Below are 18,733 nucleotides of genomic sequence, written 5' to 3'. Positions count from 1 at the left end.
GTAGACTTGAGCTCTATTTATGTCAGCAAGTTAAAAATGAAAAAAAAATGTTTCTAATTGTGGGATTTCAGTGTTTTAGTGTTTGTAAATACTAAAAAAAAAAAAACACCCCAACCTTGTAATGCAGGTGTTACTAGAACAATGTTTAGCCAAGAAAGACTAATATTCTGAGGCTGGCAATAATTACTGTTACTGTATAGTCAGATTCATCTGTATTGAAGAATAGCCTAGTTACTCTGTTTAGGAAAAAAATCAAAAGCTACATTTCTAACTTAGGTTGCATGTTGTGAGCAGTTGGTCCATTTCTGTTGAGTTACTGCTTAGAGAAACTGCTATATAAAAATTAATAAGCCTGTGTGCACTTCTAGTGAGACAAAACCACAGTAATTGTTTTGGCAAGGGACTCGCAGAGATGCAATCTCTTCTGAACTCCATTTTCAAATGTGGCGTATTTATTCAGCAATTCTGCGAGGAAGTGATCTTTGTCTAAGAGATATTTGAGATATTGAGTCAAAATAAAAAAATCCATGCTCCAGCATGTCAACAACTGGGGAAATGAGCACACTGCTGACAATGTTTGTTCTTCCATATGTATTTGATAAAAATGAAAATACAAATTTGTACAAGTTGTTAATGGGTTATAGACAACAGTATTCTGTGAAATATGATCAGGAGCAGCGCAAATACATTACTAGAGCTTTCAGTCTTTTTTAAGGTTCCTAGTTTAGTTAAAATGGTCTAACTTATCAATGTGATGTCCCAGATGGTCAATGTCAAACTTCAAGATTATACTGGATATCCATGATACGCAAGTAATAGGCAGCAATAATTTATATGCAAAATAAACTATTAAATGCTTAAGAAAACAAATGAACTGGAGAGTGTTACAAGTTCGTGTTTCTTATTTTTTTTTTCTTTTAAACAACTCAAAGTTTTGAGTTGTATTTCTGTGTAGTTGTTAAATATATTTTTCTATATGGTAGACTGAAGTGAATTACTTTACTATTACAGTATCTATTATATGTAGGTATGGGAAACATTTTCTATCTCAATTTTAACTTGCTCTGTTAAGTACTGAATGTGAGCATCAGCTGAGTTGAAGTATCTCAAGATCACGTATTCACAGATGAGTTAGTTGGGCAAGTCCTGACATTGCCTGAGATGTCTGAGGGTACTCGGGTAACTGGAACCTCGTGGTTACTTTTTACTTTACAAAGCAAGGCCTTGGTACCCATCTGCATTTTGCCTGGAAAGGACCTGTTCCTCTAAATGGAATTTAAAACTATGGAGTATTTCCCCAGAAACAAGGCAATTGTTTTGATTATCAGAATAGAAAACCTCCTTTGGTACGAGTGCAAACCAGTTTACTCTTTCCAGGGTAGAATGGAGAATTACGGTCAAGTACTATAAGCACCTGAGCAGTTGCAGAAGAGAGTAAGTAAGAAGAAGAAGAGAGTAAGGCTGAGCCCTTATCACTGGAGAATGAGTAGAAGATCTGGACTACACAAAGTATTTTCTGTCCTTATTCTAGTTTGTAAAGACAAACTGGAATTCTTTATACTGAATAAAATTTTGCTAATGGGTATTTGTGGTTTTAACACTAATTTTTTTTTTTCTTTCACTGGAAGAAGTCTGTACTTTCAGTGTTTCTTTTGCCATGATTTAAGCATTCTAATTAAAATTCTTGTATCTCTATGAAATGTTCAGGATTCATTCTGGTGCTTTATGTGCTACATCGTAAATTCTTATTTATTTATTTTTTTTTAGAAACCTTCTAAACTTCTTAAAATAGTGTGTTCACAAAATATTTTGCTCCACTGTTATTCTGTGCTGTTTTCTTCCTTCCCGGCCTCCCCCTGCCCCACACCAAGCTCCCTCTCCATAACAACACAGTGTGTGAACCCAAGAAAAAGCTAATGTTCTACTTCTTAACTGTTTCTTTTGTAACATGTTGTTGAGCTGGCTGGACTGCTTCCAAAAGTGCATGAGCATGTTTATGCATCTAGCCTAACAATAGTATCATAACACTGATTTGTTTAACCTGGGCTGGAAATAACAATCTAAATATTGTGAATCAAAGAGAAAGCAATCATTTGTATCTGCTTCTCTACCGTGGCAGCTCATTTGCCTTGTGTCAGATAAAATCATTAAAACTGCTTTTACATTCTGTGGGAATTTTATCAATTCTGTGAGTGTGATGTGACGTATTTTTTTAAAGGCTTAGAGAGATTCAGCTGTAGCTTTCCCTCCATGCAGTATCACACACTTTCATCAACTTGCTCAGGCAGAAAGTGTTTAATTTTGGTCTAGTTCAAGCACACTTTATTGCAAAAAGTCATCTTTTTTCCTCCCTTTAGAGGGCATACATCATATAGCAACCTATTAAATTCTTTGCCCAAGTCTTTATTGGAGTATTTGAGCAGAGATCTGAGAGGATGGTAAACAAACAAGTGATACAGGCTATGCTTATTTATTAGTCATTTTGACTTACGTATTTTGCTAAAGGTGCCAAGACTTTGGTATAAGAGTTCTTTATTGTTACTTTGATTCAGTGACTTTGATCAGCAAAAYAAATTTCCTCTGTGTTGACACAATTTAAATGGTGTCCATCAGTAGCTGATGTGAACAGTCCTAGCACTACTGAGACTTAATATGCCATGGGGCCTCATGTTTTTAAGTTTATAGTTTATGAAAAAAAATAGCAACACACATTTTTGAACCAAAGGGAAGTAATGCTAAAACCTGAATGTCTTCGCTTTATCATCCCATCCCTCAGAATCATCTGATCTTCGCTGTGCTGGCACTGATTTAATTTTGCTTTAGCAAATTTGAGTTGACTTGCACCCACTGCTAAAGTCTGGTGTTCCATGAAAAACTTGATAACAGAGTAGGAATGGATATTCCTGCCGCTCTGGCGCATCGGCATGTTTCCAGAAGCAAGAGTGTGTTTGTTTCCATATTATTCAGTCTTTGGCCTCCGTGCCTGACTATCAAGAAAAACGAATGTTCCCAAATTACATAGTAGTGAAGTGGCACCTGTCTAATAGGAGACTGACTGCAGCTGTACAATAATGTGTCACTAGTAGGTGTCTTGTCTTTGCAGTGGGTGACAGTGAAGATATAATCATTCTACATCAGTGGCTTCTAAAATTATGGTTTGACAGTCCTGTTATTGGTCTTACCAGCTCTTCTGTCACGATTTGTGTAGTGAATAAGCTGCTTCAGCTCCGCAGCTTTCCTCGAATGACGAGACTTGCAACAGAGGCAAAACAAACACGTTCAAATGTGAAGGTCAGCTGAGTATTGCTTAGAGCAGCTATTCAAATTTTTTTCTGTATTGTTGTTAGCCTTTCAGCCTGAGAGGAAGGGTAGGTGATTGACTGTGTGAGTTTTGGAGCCTTCCACTCGGAGACTTCAGTTTGTGCCTTAAAAATCTACTAATATTGCTTCCTTGTAATACTTCAGGGAGTAAAGACAGCTTGAAAGACCTGCGTGACACCTAACGCTGGGTGTAAGAGGGCGTGCTCCTCTGCGAAACCTCGCGTATCCCTGCGGTTTCTGCAGCGTGGGGGCTGCCCACAGCGCTGGCGTGCGGGCGAGCAGAAGGGAGGCGCAGAGCGGGCATGCGCGCAGGGCTCGCGGCAGGTCACGGGGAGCCGGGGAGAGGGGGCGCGTGGCCTGCCTGCCGGCGTCCCTCCCGCCTTGCTGTACCCCACAGACAAGCGCATCTTGGTCGCGTAACCCAGTGCGTGCTGGGCCAGAAGTTCCTGGGGAAAAAGAGACTTTTGATTTTTGCATTGAGTGAAGTTGGAAGCTGCCTTTGTTTGCTTGGAGTTTCCTACGTTATGGCTATATGTGTGTGTGTGTATATATATGTGTGTGTGTATATATATATATTTAAAAAAACAACTGAAATGAGGTGTGTCTTGCTGCGTTTATGTACAGGGTATTGTGAGATGGAAGCGTGTGTGTATGTATATATATGCACGTATGTATTGTGATGCCTCTTGTTGTTTCCAGTGGCACACTTCCCATTTTAAGGGTAAAGAATGGTCGTCTTTAAAAAACGGAATACACTTTTTCAGTGTCATTATGATACAAATACTGAAAAATAATCAGTTTTATAGCAAATCTGTCAATCATTATTACTCATAAATAATTCAGGATAAAAGGGGTTAAGTTACAAGATGAGAAAAATACCTGCTGAAGTAGGTTATTTTGTCCGCCAGAGGTTACAAACTATTAAAAATATTTTCAAACTGGTACATGTGTACGTTGGAAATCTGTTGGATGACAAATAAAATTTAGAAAAACATGTTTTCCCCTTCCCACAGTTGCRTTGTTCCTGAAGTGCTGGCAGTAGTAAGAACTTCCAGTCAGTAAACAAAGTGGATGTCATTTAGGTGTATAGGGCGCCACTAAATAAAGTAGCAAGGCATCCAGTTTTAGAGTTCCTTTGCTGCCTGTAAGTTAAAAATTAAACATTTTTATAGTAAGTGAAGCTAATTATGAAACTCTCGCAAAAAGGTGTAAAAAGCAGTTGGATAATGCAGTGCTTGCTTTTCATTTCAAAGAGCAAAGCTTTGGCTTGCAAAGTAATTTGCAAGCCAAATGAAGGAGAGGGACTGTAGAGGGACTACTCAAAATTGAAAGAAAAAATCTCATAGGATTTAACTTCAAGTTCTCATGGTAGTGTTTGTGGTTTTGTGATAGATTTTTATTTTTTCTGTTTTAATATTTGTTCTGTGTTGTGATTTTATACAAATGAAGAAATGAGCAATCTCACTATACTGAGCAAACTGCAAACTAATTGTTCACTTTTATCTAGTTGTGCACAGAAGAGGGGAATAAATTTTGTGGTGCAGTCAGAGATTCTGTGCAATTTTTGTTTTCAGTGATTCCTTTAGCAGTTATTGATTGGAAAGATGCTGTTATTAAAAACAACAACAGAAAAACCTCCAGAAGGATAAATGCTTAAAAAAATTCTTTCTCAGCAGTTACAGGTGGAGATGAATAAGGATATTTAAAATACCTTGAGTTTCTGGGCATTTCCTAGGTTAAAAAGGTGAGCCAGAAGGATGTTTTACCTTGTCTTGTTAATTATCTTAAGAAATGCCTGACATTAGAACTACATTTTCTGTGCATTTAACATCCAAATGATGCCACTTAAATTATATATCCTTAGATGATACCAAAGATGCCTGTATTTGTCAACTGTCCAGTTGCACAAAGTATAGTTTTTCATATCATACTTGGATGAAGCCTTAGATAAGAGATGCTTTTAACTGAGCAAAATGTGAAGCACAGGCCGTTTCGTAAAGTAAATGGCCTTTGTCTTTTAGATGGTGAGATGCAGAGAGCTGTTCAGTTGGGGAGCTGAGTCCTTTAGGCAGAGCCTTGCTGCAACGCAGCTGTGATAGCTGGCTTTGGAAATTAGGGCTGAGAAGCAAGTCTCTCCTTCCATGGGACAGCTGTATAAAGACACTCACATTTTTCTGTGTTTACTTACTTTTTGTCATATGATTCTTGCAGCAAAAGAGTATTAGTCAAAATGACAAGAGCCACGAGGTAAGATTTCTCACTGCAGTTGTCAAAGGAAATATTTTATTTTGGAGAAAACATCGTAAAGCTTCCTRTCTCTTCACTTACTTAGACTATGTGTACAAACTTAATTCAAGGTGAGTCTGGGAAGAACTGTGATTATATCTTCCACTTTCTAGTTCTTTTTGTTGGTGGTGGTGGTTTTTTTTCCCCTCTCAAATATGCTTAACTCCTTAATTTTTAAATGAAATCTTCATGGACCCTGGGGGTTGGCCATTAATTTTAAACCATTGTGTGAATGCTAACTACTTAAAAATAGTCATGGAGCCAACCTTGTTTCCTCTCAGGGTTTATCAGTTGGAAGCATCTTCTTTTTATCCTATGTGTAAGCAAAGACCTCTCTAGACTGACGATTTGATCTGTATAATGGAAAATCTAGGCAGGATATCCTTTCTCTGTTATTCCTTGGTGTGATGGCATCAGGTTCTGTCTTAGGATGGGGGAAGGGGAAGAGGAGGTTCCTATTAGCAGGCAGAGGGATTTCAAGGGATTCTCAATCTGCAGACTAAAAGAGGACGTCATGTCCCTATTGAACCAGTTATGCTTCAAAATACTATTTTAATATGTGCTATTGGTGGCTTCTGCTGCTATGCCCGAAAGCTTGCTCATGTACAATACTGGTATTTTATATATGTAAGTTGTTTTAGTTTCTGTGCTGAGATATATCGTGAGGGACTTCTCAGCAGTTATTTTGAGTGCTTGCAGATCTTCATGAAATACTGTGTTGTCAAGTTAAATCCGGCCTTAAACTGCAGAAATTCAATGCTCAAGCTTCCCTCCTCTCAAGAAAAGAGTATTTCTGGTATAATTCTATGATTAAAATGCCTCTAAAAACAAACAGGGCCTAATGTACAGTAGAGGTGCAGTAAAGTATGAAGAAGTGTGGACATGGGGTAGCAAACATGCTCAAAATTATGCGAGAGCGTTATTAAGAGCTCCTATTTTGGCATACTCATAACTATCCAACGATAGTGTTCCTAGCCTGAAATCTTGTTTGGCATTCACAAGGCAGAGGACATTATCAACTTTTGTGATTGCTGAAGAACCATTTATCTAGTCAAGTTGTGTTGTGTTCAAGACAGGGAGTCATTGTATATGTATAAATTTGACACAGATTTTTTTTTTTCCCCCCTTCCCCTCTCCATGGTAAAACTGTTGTACAAGAGGTGAATCCCTCTCTGAGTGAGTTTATTCTGTTCTTATCATCATGACGCACATGTGCTGTGGCGTAACCTCAAAGGAGGAACCCAAAGGCCGTGGAGGGATGACAAAGACAGGATGAGATTGTGGGTTTGCAGAATAATGATCAACTGGTATTTAGAATACAAGACAAAAACATTAAAAGTAATGAAAAGAAATACTGCAATTGCCTACCTGGACTTTGGAACCTATAACCCTCAAGAGTTCATACCAAGATGTTAATAAAATTTAAAGGACAATTTTATATTGGTAATGAAAATACCTATGGGGGCATTGCATGGGCTTTTACATGAGAAGAGGATACAGATTCCTTGTTCTACACTGTGAGGTGCTCTAACGTCTTAGAATTAGGAAAGTCCTTTTCATATTAGTAATCTATTTGGTGATTGTCCATTGTAAGAATTTTTTTAAATATATATGTGTGCGTGTGTTTGCACGCACGCGCACACACACACACACACACACTCTTAACCCAAGTGTTTAAATGGGCTGCTGTTTAAATTTCAAACAAGAATTTCATATTATTCAATGGGACAAATACTTTATCTGAGCATTTAGATCAGTAATAGTTATAGCTGTTTGGAAAAAAAAGAGATAAAGCTGTAAAACTTGCACTGCATTTTGTTGCTTATACTGTATGAAATTGTGCGTCCATTAGGTATTATAGCCTAGTGACTATGACTTTAATGCAGAATCTTAACGTACTCAAGAATTTGCACCACTGTGCACTTAATAGTGTGTTTCACTGTTCTTAGCCTAGTTCAACCTCGAATCTCAAATCAATGTCCTGAATCTATGTAGATAACATGCTTTTTAAGCAACTGTTTAGAAATCAGAGCAAGGGACGTTTTTTCAGATTTTAAACCCACCCCTCATGTATTAAATCACTCTAAATCTTACAATTGCTGTTATTTTCAGTCCATTGTGTCTGCTTCCTGTTGGTCAAAGGTTATTAGGATGGGGTGGTGTATAGTGAGATGGAAAGCTGACAGGAAAAAGAAAGCTTTGCTTATTTTGGGGTAGACACTACTACAGAAATGGCCAGGACATTCCTTAAATTTTCTGAAGACTTAAAGAGGTAAACTATAAAAAGTTGTTCTTGATGTTGTTTACTTCTCTGCTTTTGAACTTCTGTATGTGGAAAATGAATTGGATTAAATAAATAAGGATTTCCTTAAAGCACGTTATCTTTTTGCTTGGAATGTTGTTGTTTTTTTTTATTATAAAAGAGATTTTCACTTTTGTTTTTATTTATGAGGTGACTTTAACTTCTGTTTCTGAAGCACCAGCCTAAACCTCTACCTGCTTGTTCACTTGTATCAGTAATTCGAAAAAGAAAAAGATTATGCCACAAAGTGCAAGTAAAAGTTGTAATGTATTACTGCAGTATGTTACATGCATATGTGGGCATACTATGTGCGTTAATACAATCCTCTAAAACATTTGCTTCGTTTGATATTTGTGTCATTATTCAAGAATCATATGTTACTCCTTGGCTGTCAAAGCAGTACTGCAAGTACTTGAGTTTTGTCAGCAGGGAGACTTGTACCGAACTGTTCAGAGCAACGCTGACCAACTTGAGGACTGGTTTGGGGGTGCTCGGGTCCTTCGGGCAGCATAGCTCGGCTTTCGTGGGGGGCGATTGTGGCAAAGTAACTCTAAGGATTTGGCTTCAGAACAAATCTTGATTCGTAAGGTTGCTCTGGGATTGGGAGGAAAAAAACGGTAAATTAATTGGCTGTGGTGATTAAATTCTACAAAATCGTTGATCTAATAATATGTTACATGATTGTGCTGTTACAGTCTAGGAAATGATAGAAAATTTTTTTACATGAGTTGATGAGAAGTGCAAATAGCATTTTATAAACTACTCAAGCTGTAATTATACAGAAGCATCTTAATTTTCAAGTATGCCAGTGTGTACGTAAACTGATTTGGGGGTTTTTGTTTGTTTTTTTTCTCTCTTAACTCTTAACCATTTTGTAACTACTAGTGAGTTATTTGGATCTAAAATAGTGTTTTGTTCTCAGTGCTGGAAAAACAGGTTTTTTAGTAATAATAGAAACTCAGCTTCATTAGCATAGTAAAAGCAATTTCCATATTATAATGTATTACAAATAATTTTGACTTTGCTTCTTTATTTTTGAAGTTAATTTTCCTGTGGAGTTCTTTCAGTGAATTCTGTTGTGCAGAAAATATTCTGTTGAGCATGGTTGTTCGATAATTCTCAGTGATTTAAGGTGTGAATAAATATATTGGACACAATACTGGCTTTTCTCTTTCTTCCATATCTTCACACTTGGTTCATGCATGTTGTGGATCTGATGGTTTGTAGTAGGAAGGCTAATAATTTGAATCTTCAAATATAAACAGCACTGAGCATGTCCTTCCTAATTCTTCCCTTTCCTTGGAATAAGGAATTCCTCACAATGCCTCACAGTATTTAAGACACACTGTGTTGATTCCATGTCTAATACCTTGGCAGAACAATAGATTTCCTTTAGCTTTTCCTTTACTATGCCCAAGTGGCTCAAGTATCAGTCCTACCTTTGCTGAGATAGTGGCTTTCTCATTTTCAGAGAAGGCTCCTGCTTCAATCTCCAGGCACTTGTTTTGCAAAAATGTCGGCTAGGATACAGTCTTCCTCTTACGAGGAGTGGATGAGAATGGAGTGTCAAATGTATTAAGTTTGATTTGTAAGAATTATTTAAAATGCTGTTTTGAATTTTCTTTGGAGACTTCTCCATGTGTGTTAATGGTGGTCTGGTAACTTCCTCCATTATGCTCACAATTAGTTGAGTTTAAACCAGACTAGTTTGAGGAGGCAATTTGTAGGAATTGTAGGTTATTTTTGCACCATCATCAAATCCCCCTCAATTCATCATTCCCTGCTGAAGTTGGAGAAACTGCTGCTTTTGTGAGTCAAATCCCATATCCTACATGGGGAGTAAAAAACACAGTGTTTAGGCCCATAAATACTTCGACAAAGAGATGGTATGCAGAATGCCTGGTCTCTGTCATCTGTAGAAATCTGTATGCGGCATAAGCACACTCGACTGATGAAAGCATAAAGCAGTGAAGCATGTGTAGTGTACTTGTTGAAACTTCAGTGTTCTTTAAAGGATCCAAAAGTGTCAGGAATTGCAGGTTTTTATGCAGTTCTAGTGCCTTGCTTTTCCTTATTTTATATAAGCCTTTCACAAATGGGGRAGATAGATATCTGCACAGGCAAGTACAAAAAGAAAGGAAAACCTTGAATCTATACAAAATATTACAAAAAGTAGTGACTTGTAAACTTGAAGAATAATGATTTTTCACACCTAGCACTTGGAAAGCCTTGCAGTTACAAACATCTCTTCCAAATGACTTTCCTGCTACGAAATGAAAAATGAATAGACAGAAAGACCTGGTGCAATCTTTCATCCCCAGCCACTGGTGGGAAAGCAACTGTTGATACCAATGGAGTGTAGATTTCACCTTTCAGCTTTAGATTGATTGCATCTTATAAATTATATACTTCTTCTGAGTCAGTTGCTCTCGTGTTATTTGTCACAAGGTATGCTCGCGAGCTCATAACAGTGGAAATTTAGTAACAGTGTGGCTGGCTTCTGGTCTGGGTTGTCTTTCTTGTTTGGGGGATCTTGTCAGGACTGTAGTAATCCTTGTAATAGGTAATGTACAGTTACAGGAAAAAAGGCAGAAATTACGCTGAATGTTTTGCTTTCTTAGGTTAGACAGGGGTAGGGGGAAATGACTTTTAATTAAGAGCTGATGAAAAGATTGAGGTGACTAGAAAAAAACACAACTGTGGCTGATAAATACACAAAACCATTACTTTTAAAATAAATTAATCTGACAAAAAGCCAAATTGTAATTGGCTGGATGATTGCTTGTAAGTACTATCACAGAGACTGATCTTGAAGAGGAATCGGAAGGAAGGAGATGTCATGCCCTTACTCATTGATTCTGGGAGCCTTCAGAAGACCAAAAAAAGAAAGATGTGGGAGAGGAAGAAAAATGAATTGAGCCCGGTATCACTGGTAGAGCAAAGCAATAGGAGGTGACTTACAAGAGGGAAGGAGTCAAGTAGGTGCTTTGATTTTCTTAGGAAGAAGAAGCCTAGAAATAGGAAAAGAAACTCTAAACTGCAATAAAGCAAGGCAATAATGGAGAAGCTTAAAATGGAAAAAGATGTGATCAGGATTAGAGAAGGGAGGTTGTCCTGGCAGTTTGATTTTGAATACATGTAGGAGGGATATGGGAAAGGCTAGAGCAGGAGAATTAATCAGATCATACTCACAGTCAGAGAGTAAAAGATCAAATTTTGGAAATATTCTGAGAAAAAGGACATCAAACCAGGGATGCTATGTAGGTGCACAGGTGAGGGACGTCCAACAGAGATCCTTTTGCCTATGCTCTGATGACAAGCATTATGTTTTTGTTGCTATCAAGAGATAAGAGGAGATGGCAAAGCTAATTTCTGGTGGTATGGAATGTGTTCCTGGCAAGACTGTTAGGAAGAAACATGTATTGGACAGGCCGGACAAGTGGTTTGAAGCAGAAGAAATAGAAGTGAAAAGGTAAGTTCGCAAGTGATCAGAAACAACAGGGTATTTATAGGTGCATGAGGTAGATAAGATGGTCTAGGAGTAAGGAAGGATGGTCTGGTCACTGGTCCTAGCTTGAAGACAGCAAAATGAGGGCTCAGTTCCTGGCTTCACAGCACATCATCTGCCTTATTGCATTAGCTCTCTGAGTCAGTTCCTCCTTTGTAAAAGAGATGATAATTCTTTGCCGTGCAGGGGTATTGCGGAGATAAACTTAGTGCTTGCCATTACAAAATTTCTGAAATACTGCAGAAAAGAGCAATAAAGTAGTTCCTGAGGAGAGAGGTGACTGATGCTGCCAGTCATAAGTATAATGTGGATAAGATGATACAGATCTGGCTGTAGAATCACACCGGGAATGATCGTAAGGCTGGAGGGGAGGGCGGGGGCAAAAAATTCTTGCAAAATGCAAAGGATTGTAAAAATGTTCCACGCGTTTTAAATTCACGAAATGAGGCAGCAGTTAGAGTGCAGTATTACTGTCTGTTTTGTATCTTGCCTTTTTTTGATGCTTTAATTAGCTGTATAGTGCTGGGAGACTAGTTTTAGTTCATATGCTTAAACATCGGTCATGCAATGTTGCTTGCAGTAAATCTGCATGGAAGTATTGTTCTGCTGTATTTTCAGTGTTTTCTTTTGTTTATTTAACAAAGCTAAAGTTAGAATCAGCAGCACAAGACTAGAAAATGGTGACAATAGTTTGAAAACAGGAAATTTTGGCCTTGTGTGTATTCGGAACAGATGATCAGGATGATGGCCAGGAGAGTGGAAACTTCCACTGAGACTTTTTTCCTTATTTTGCTCAGTGAGAAAAGATGGTGCTTCCTGGAAAACAAGTCTTAAGTATTTAAAGAAAGTCCTAATGTATCCAGTATTTTCCTCATTTCACATTTGTTTATTTTGCAAAAGTCTGTTTACACTTTTTAGTATTTAACTAAAAAGTAGAACTTTTGTACCAATATAAGATCTTGGAAATCAAGTTTCCACTATTAGAATAAGATACTAAACATGTTTTTTATGTGGTGGGTTTATTTGTACTGTCTTATTTTATGTTTACAAAGTAAAGAAAGAAAAAAAAGGTAGAGCATCATTTTTAGGGAAGAGGGTGCTAATTGCCAGCAAGTGTCGTGACAAAGATTTTTGAAAGTAACTAATATTTTTTTTGTATTCTTCAGTTCCGGTGCTTGAGATAAGGCCTTTTAGGAAGGTTTTAAGCTTTCCAGAAAACGCTTTCTGTGAATTATATCTCTTAACTTATTTCCACATAGATATCCACAAGTGCTAGTTTTTGGCAAAACTCGAGCTTAAATTTTGAAGTTTTACCATTTTAAGAGTTCTGCAAGCCTGAAGAGCAGCAAGTTAAAAAGTGAAGCTCTGTACTTAAAATAATGTTACTTCGTGTGACCTCTTCTGGCTGCTTCCTGGCCCTCCTCCAGTACCGGCCTTGCGATAGGGGACTTGGTGGTGGCCATTGCCACTGTCTGTGCCTAGTGTGGGCCGGGTTTAAACAGAAACATCTGGTAAGGCGCGCTTGTATGGCGTGCGGGCTGCTAGCGAGACGCCCGAGCCAAGCAGAGCGCCGGCGTAGCTCCCAAGTCAGCGCTGCGGTGTCGGGGGTGTGCTCGGCCCCTTTGCTGCTTGGGGAATGAAACACCTGGAAGAGAGAAATGTGGAGGCAAGGAGAGAAACGGAATGTTTAACTTTTCCTGTTTGTGATCCTTCTTCCTGTTTGGTACCAAAGACATTTTGCTGTTTCATAGTTTAACCTTTGGGCTGAGAAAAAGTCAAGGGAGAGAAGGATGGATGAAAGGGTAAGAGAAACCTAAAGAGAATAAAACCTTGGTGCCAGCAAACGGTCTGTTTTCCTGCTCCTCCGCTCTCGGCTCCCCTCTGAAGCACTGGGGGAAAGGCTAAGCAGAGGTGTCTGCAGGCTCCAGATACAAGAAGGAAAGCCGGAGATTTGCAGCTTTTTTCCTGACTCTCCCGACCATTCGTGGGTAAAGATTCATTGATGATATTACAGGAGAGGGATATATGTGTTACCTCTCTCTGGGCTAACCGGTGCCCAAGTTTGTTTTTTCTTTTTGAATGCATTTTACCCCAGAGAAAAAAGGCAGTAATTGTGCTAGAAGAGAAAAAGCGGCTTTAAATTGCATGAGGATTATGAGTGATAATATTAAGCAAACGAAGTGAAGACAATTAACYAGTTTGTCAGTAAGTAAAGTTACTTGACCACATGAGAACAAATCCTGTTACAAGTAGGCCAGAAAAAAAACTTGATTGATTAATTTAACAGATTTAAGCTTTTATTTAAACACTTTGTGTAATTTTATTGGCCTCTTAAGCAACAGCTTGAGGGGATCCAAATGGAATGTTAAATTCCTTTTAAAATGTAAATGTAAATTATCTACTCTTTCCTGCCCCTTCCTCCTTCCTTTCCTCCTCTGCTTACACATACATACCCTATTTCCTTTATCTCTGAACTTGAGCCAGCAGCTGGATGAGGTACCTCTCAAATATCTATAAAAGCAAAAAGCTGGGGAGGGGGAGAGGGAGATCCATAAAAGTAAACTAGATTAAGGGAGGTGGTATAGCTGAAGTGTGGTTTACAACTTCTTTAAAGGACGAATCTCTAGTAAGGAGATTGTATTGTAAATCCTCTGTATTGTATACAGATGCAGATTTAGCTGCATGCTGTCAAAAAAAAAAAAGCTATGCTAAATGATGCTTTCTACCAGTTTCTTAGCTGACTTGCTCACTTTTAAATCAGCAGTTTGGATATGCGTGAAAACTAATCATAAAAGGTTTGGTTTTTTTGTCTTTAAAACTTACTCAAAATACTGGGTTGAAAATACTTAATTCCACTATTACTTTGATCATTTGATGCTCTGTGGGTGAGCAGCTTTTCATATTTTAGACTAGTTCAAAAAGAAGCAAACAAGCTTGTTTCTGTAGCTGTGCTGGTCTCATGATGTGCTGGTCTCATGATATAAGCAGGACAATGTTTGGCAAGAGTGGCCACGTCCTATGTCAGACCAGCTGATGTGCTTTGCAGCTCAAAGGAGAAAACAGGCTGAGATGCACACAAATCCTCTCTTAGTCTGAAGCAAAAGCAGCAAACCTTGTTTCATAATAAATATATTTTAGAAGCCTTCACAGACTTTTGGCGAGCTTGGTTCCCGTGACATTTGCTGTGTTATTTATGACATGTTCCTTTAAAAAGGAGCAATTTTACTTCTGAATTAGGTATTTGATCTGCATGCGGTGTTTTGTAATTACATGTTTTTATATTTATATACGTGTGTATATATAAAAAATTTATCTAATTGTAGGGGATGCACAATGTATATATATTTTATACATATGTRTGTGTGTGTGTATATATATATATACATACACACACACACACACTTCCATTTAAAAACAATTCATTTCCTCTTTCCCCAAAATATCTTTCCAGTAACGAACAATATTGGTATGAGACAAAATATTTAAATTCCATAAGCTACTGGATATATTTCTGACTTCTCAAGCTTCATTCAATTGGCTTTTATCACAGAAAAACTGTGTCTGATAATGTATAGTTGGTAAAATCAGTGACGTGACAGATTGTTAGCACCTATAACATTCATGTGGCTTAAACCAGTTGCACATCTTCTTAGTGATTTTGTGGAATAGTTGTATGATCTGTAAGGTGCTCTGTAAAGTAAAATGCAACATTTTCCCCCTTTGGGCACTCTTGTTTGAAAAATGAGATTAAATTTGCATAAATACTTATTTGCACATGTGTACACTCTCTTTTAGAGATTTCTTTTTGGAAAGGGACTACTGAAGAAGCTCTCTGTTACATATATAGCACAATGTTCTGTGCTTCAGTGAGGCAGTGTACAGCTTTCATTACAATGACAAATACTGAGATGTTAAAAATAGATCAAGCTTTAAGAATCCCAGATATTTTCAATAACAAAGAGTGATTTATATGGGCTCGTTTTGCACTTTGACAAAATATAGAGGCGCTTTTGTACTATGATTAGCAAGGGTGCTGATGTCAGTTCTCTTGTCTAGCTTTAAGCTTTATTCCGCTGCTAAATTGTGCTTTGTACTGTAATCCAGAGAACCTTTGTATCTGCCTTATTAGTGTGTAGTTTATGGAATTGCTTTTGTTTTTGAATGTAATCTGTGCCAGTTTCAGTGAGTGTGACTCATTATATGACTGAAATAAACATTCACATATGCACTATGTGAAAACTCATCAAAAATAGTAGCAGGTGCTGGTTGGCTAAATTCAGTGTTTTAAATGCTTAATAGTTGCTATTTTGTAGCCTGATGGGCTGAAAACAAGTTCTGTTTAGCTGATTGTGTTCTGAAATTTTAAGTAAGAGTCCTATTTACTTATTAACACTCAACAGAGATTGTTAGGTTTGATAATAAGAAATTTTTTGACTCATTAACACAGCATTAGAAATCCAAAAGAGGCATATTTGATTAGTTCAGCGTTAATTTTTATTACATGAGGCAAATGTATCTTGTGTTTCAATACCTTTTGTCTGTCCTATCTCTAATCTCTTTCCTCCTGATTTAAGCTTTGAAATTTTCATCTGGACAGCTGAAGGCTGAGGTTAAAGATAGCCTATTTTTTAAAGCAACAGAGGTTTGCAGTTCAGTTCAGAGCACTTATCTGTGATCAACCTTATCTGGAGAGAGCGCCTCCAATATTGAAGTTTCCTGTTATCCCAGAATCTAAGTTGTCAGTTGATTTGGAAACAGGAAACAAACTTTGCCAATGTTTTGGGGCCACAATTATACAATGCTGCTCAGCAGTGCTACTTCGTAGAAGATGCTTATAATTAAAATCAAAGTTGAAGGTGTTTTGTTTGTTGAATCTTCCACTCTTGTGTTTTACTGTTTGCCCAGTTCAGCTCACTAGTACAGTGGAAATAATTGCTTAAGACCTTGACTTGAGTTGCACAGTTCAGCATTTAAAAGCAGATACTGTATTTATGACTACAATAAACATACGTATTTTGTAAAGAAAATCAAGTATGAAAATTGCCTTTAAAACTCAACCTTTAAAGGCGTGGTAGCTAGTGAATGGATCACAAACCTTAATTAAGCTGTCTGGCATTTTTCCCTTTCTTCCATTTTCTGTATTATCTTTTCATAATAGCTTCCTAAGCTTGATACCCAAAAAAGGCATGCACGCTTGAGTCAAATGAGTGTTTTGTGAGTCTCTCGTGTCAAGCTGCCAGAGCTAGTTTAGAGCTGTCGCTCTAAGATGGCAGCACAGTCTCGATTCTTTGTCCTTCATGTCCTCCCTCCACTAGTTTGTTTGAAGCTCATGGCTGCATAAAAAAGAAACGGGAACTCTTTTGCTCCTCAAGAATGGCGCTCAGTCCTTTCCTCATGTGTAGTAAGAAACTTCTATTCCCAAAGCTAGATCTTGGTGAGTAAAGGATACCACGAGTCTCGACTCTTCTGGCACCATCCATGTTGATTCTGCTCCTTTCGTTGAGCCTCTTGTTCTGCCTTGTCAGCACACAATCAGGATTAGCCAAAATGAATTCCTATTTGCCTGGGTTTTGTTTTCTGGTTTTTTTTTGTATTTTTTTAATTCCTCATAAAGGACTTACTTGCAACCTTGTTTCAACACCCTGAAGAAGTTTAAAATGAAACATCTTGGGCCACCACATGATTCTTCAGTGCAACGTGGAGTGGGTTGGCTACTCTGACTTTCCTTGGCCTCCGGCTTTGATAAAAAGTGGAAAAAAGTGATGTCTCCCCAGTGCGTCCTGGCTGTACTCTCAAATTTTTATTCCATGTGAAAGCAATGCACCTCTGCTCCTGGGCAGTGGCAGTGCATCTAGTTTCTTTTACTGTGTCCATCATGCTGGTGTTTGAGCACATGAGGAAGCCTGTCGTGCTGGATGCTTTCCTGTCGGTAGAGCTGAGATACTGAGGTGCAGCTGAGAGGGGGAATCAAGGTAATGTTGCTAACATCAGGACAGTTGTATCCAAAGACTAGTTTCTTGACTTGAATTCAGATATTTGGATTGCTGCTCAGATATGAATTATGGTGGGGGACAGTGGCCCGTGGCACTGGAAAGGCAGCTGAGGATTAGCTGAGAGATAAGACACTTTGGCGGTGCTTTTCTTCCCAACTAGCTTCTTTATATCTGCAGCGGCAGGAAGGCTGGTATTACGAGCACAGTGTCCAGTTGTGAAATCTGTTTCTTCCTTGGATGGACCTTACACAAGGGCTAGTTTTAAGTGATAAAACTAGAACATTTAGTCGTATTTCCCCTCTCCATCTCTGTAAAGTTTTGCAAAATAGTAATGTAACTCTTTTTCTGTAACAACTACTAATGTGAAATATGAGGGTTGAAGTGCAGAGTTCCCCTAACATCAAGGGGAGCATACACTGCGAGTGCTGTGTGTTCTTTAAATGTAGGTTGCTATTGTTGAGTACAGATGAAATACTCAGAGCTCAAGTGCAACAGCCTGCATCAGCAGGTATTGGGAACAACAGGCTATGGAGCACTTTGATATATTCCTCCTTTCTTCCCCATGATTATGGCAGCTTCCCTGAGAAGTTTTTGTGTGCTTTTTTTTCTCCCCTCAGCCCTCCCTTTTTTAAAAACACTGGATACATTCTTTTCCGTTTTGTAAATAGTAACTTAATTATATGTCCTCTTAGAAACAAAGTTTGAATATAGAAGAAATAAACCTTCTTAAAATTCAGATTCACTGATACTCTAGTCCATTGCTATAACAATATGTAAATAGATTGTGTTAGATTTAGGTAACTGATGTGTAATCTCTTAGAATTCTGTTTGAAGTATTTATTATTACTCAGTTCAATCTGAGCAGAAGCCATACACAAAAGGTAACAGTTTTAAAATATGATTTCCCACATCTAATTTTTCCTTTTTCTTTCCGCCAATTTTCAGGCATGGAAGAGGAGATGGTTTGTACTTCGCAGCGGCCGTTTAACAGGGGATCCAGATGTATTGGAATACTACAAAAATGACCATGCCAAGAAGCCTATCCGTATTATTGACTTAAACTTGTGTCAGCAAGTGGATGCTGGATTAACGTTTAACAAAAAGGAGTTTGAAAACAGTTATATTTTTGATATCAACACTATAGACAGAGTTTTCTATTTGGTGGCAGACAGCGAGGAGGAGATGAATAAGTGGGTCCGATGTATCTGTGATATCTGTGGGTTCAACCCTACGGATGAGGGTAAGTTCTGCTGTTTTTTCTAAGAAACTCTGCTGTGCCTCCAAGCAAAGAATGTTTCCAAGATCAGATGATTATCTCTAGCT

The 18,733-nt window shown here is 38.0% G+C and overlaps 1 protein-coding gene across 2 annotated transcripts in view; it reads left to right on the top strand.

Moving 5' to 3' along the window:
* GAB1 (GRB2 associated binding protein 1) overlaps positions 1-18,733 on the top strand; it is a 101,363-nt gene that overhangs the window by 39,051 nt on the left and 43,579 nt on the right. For both annotated transcript variants that reach the window (XM_026087493.1, XM_026087492.1), the window contains exon 2: positions 18,356-18,650. In XM_026087493.1, coding sequence (XP_025943278.1) covers positions 18,356-18,650 — 295 coding nt within the window. The remainder of the gene's footprint in view (positions 1-18,355; positions 18,651-18,733) is intronic.

Source organism: Apteryx rowi, unplaced genomic scaffold (genome assembly GCF_003343035.1).
Source record: "Apteryx rowi isolate R43461 unplaced genomic scaffold, aptRow1 scaffold_72, whole genome shotgun sequence".
Taxonomy (NCBI): domain Eukaryota; kingdom Metazoa; phylum Chordata; class Aves; order Apterygiformes; family Apterygidae; genus Apteryx; species Apteryx rowi.
Note: the sequence above shows the minus strand (reverse complement) of the source record. Positions and strands in the feature narration are given on the sequence as shown.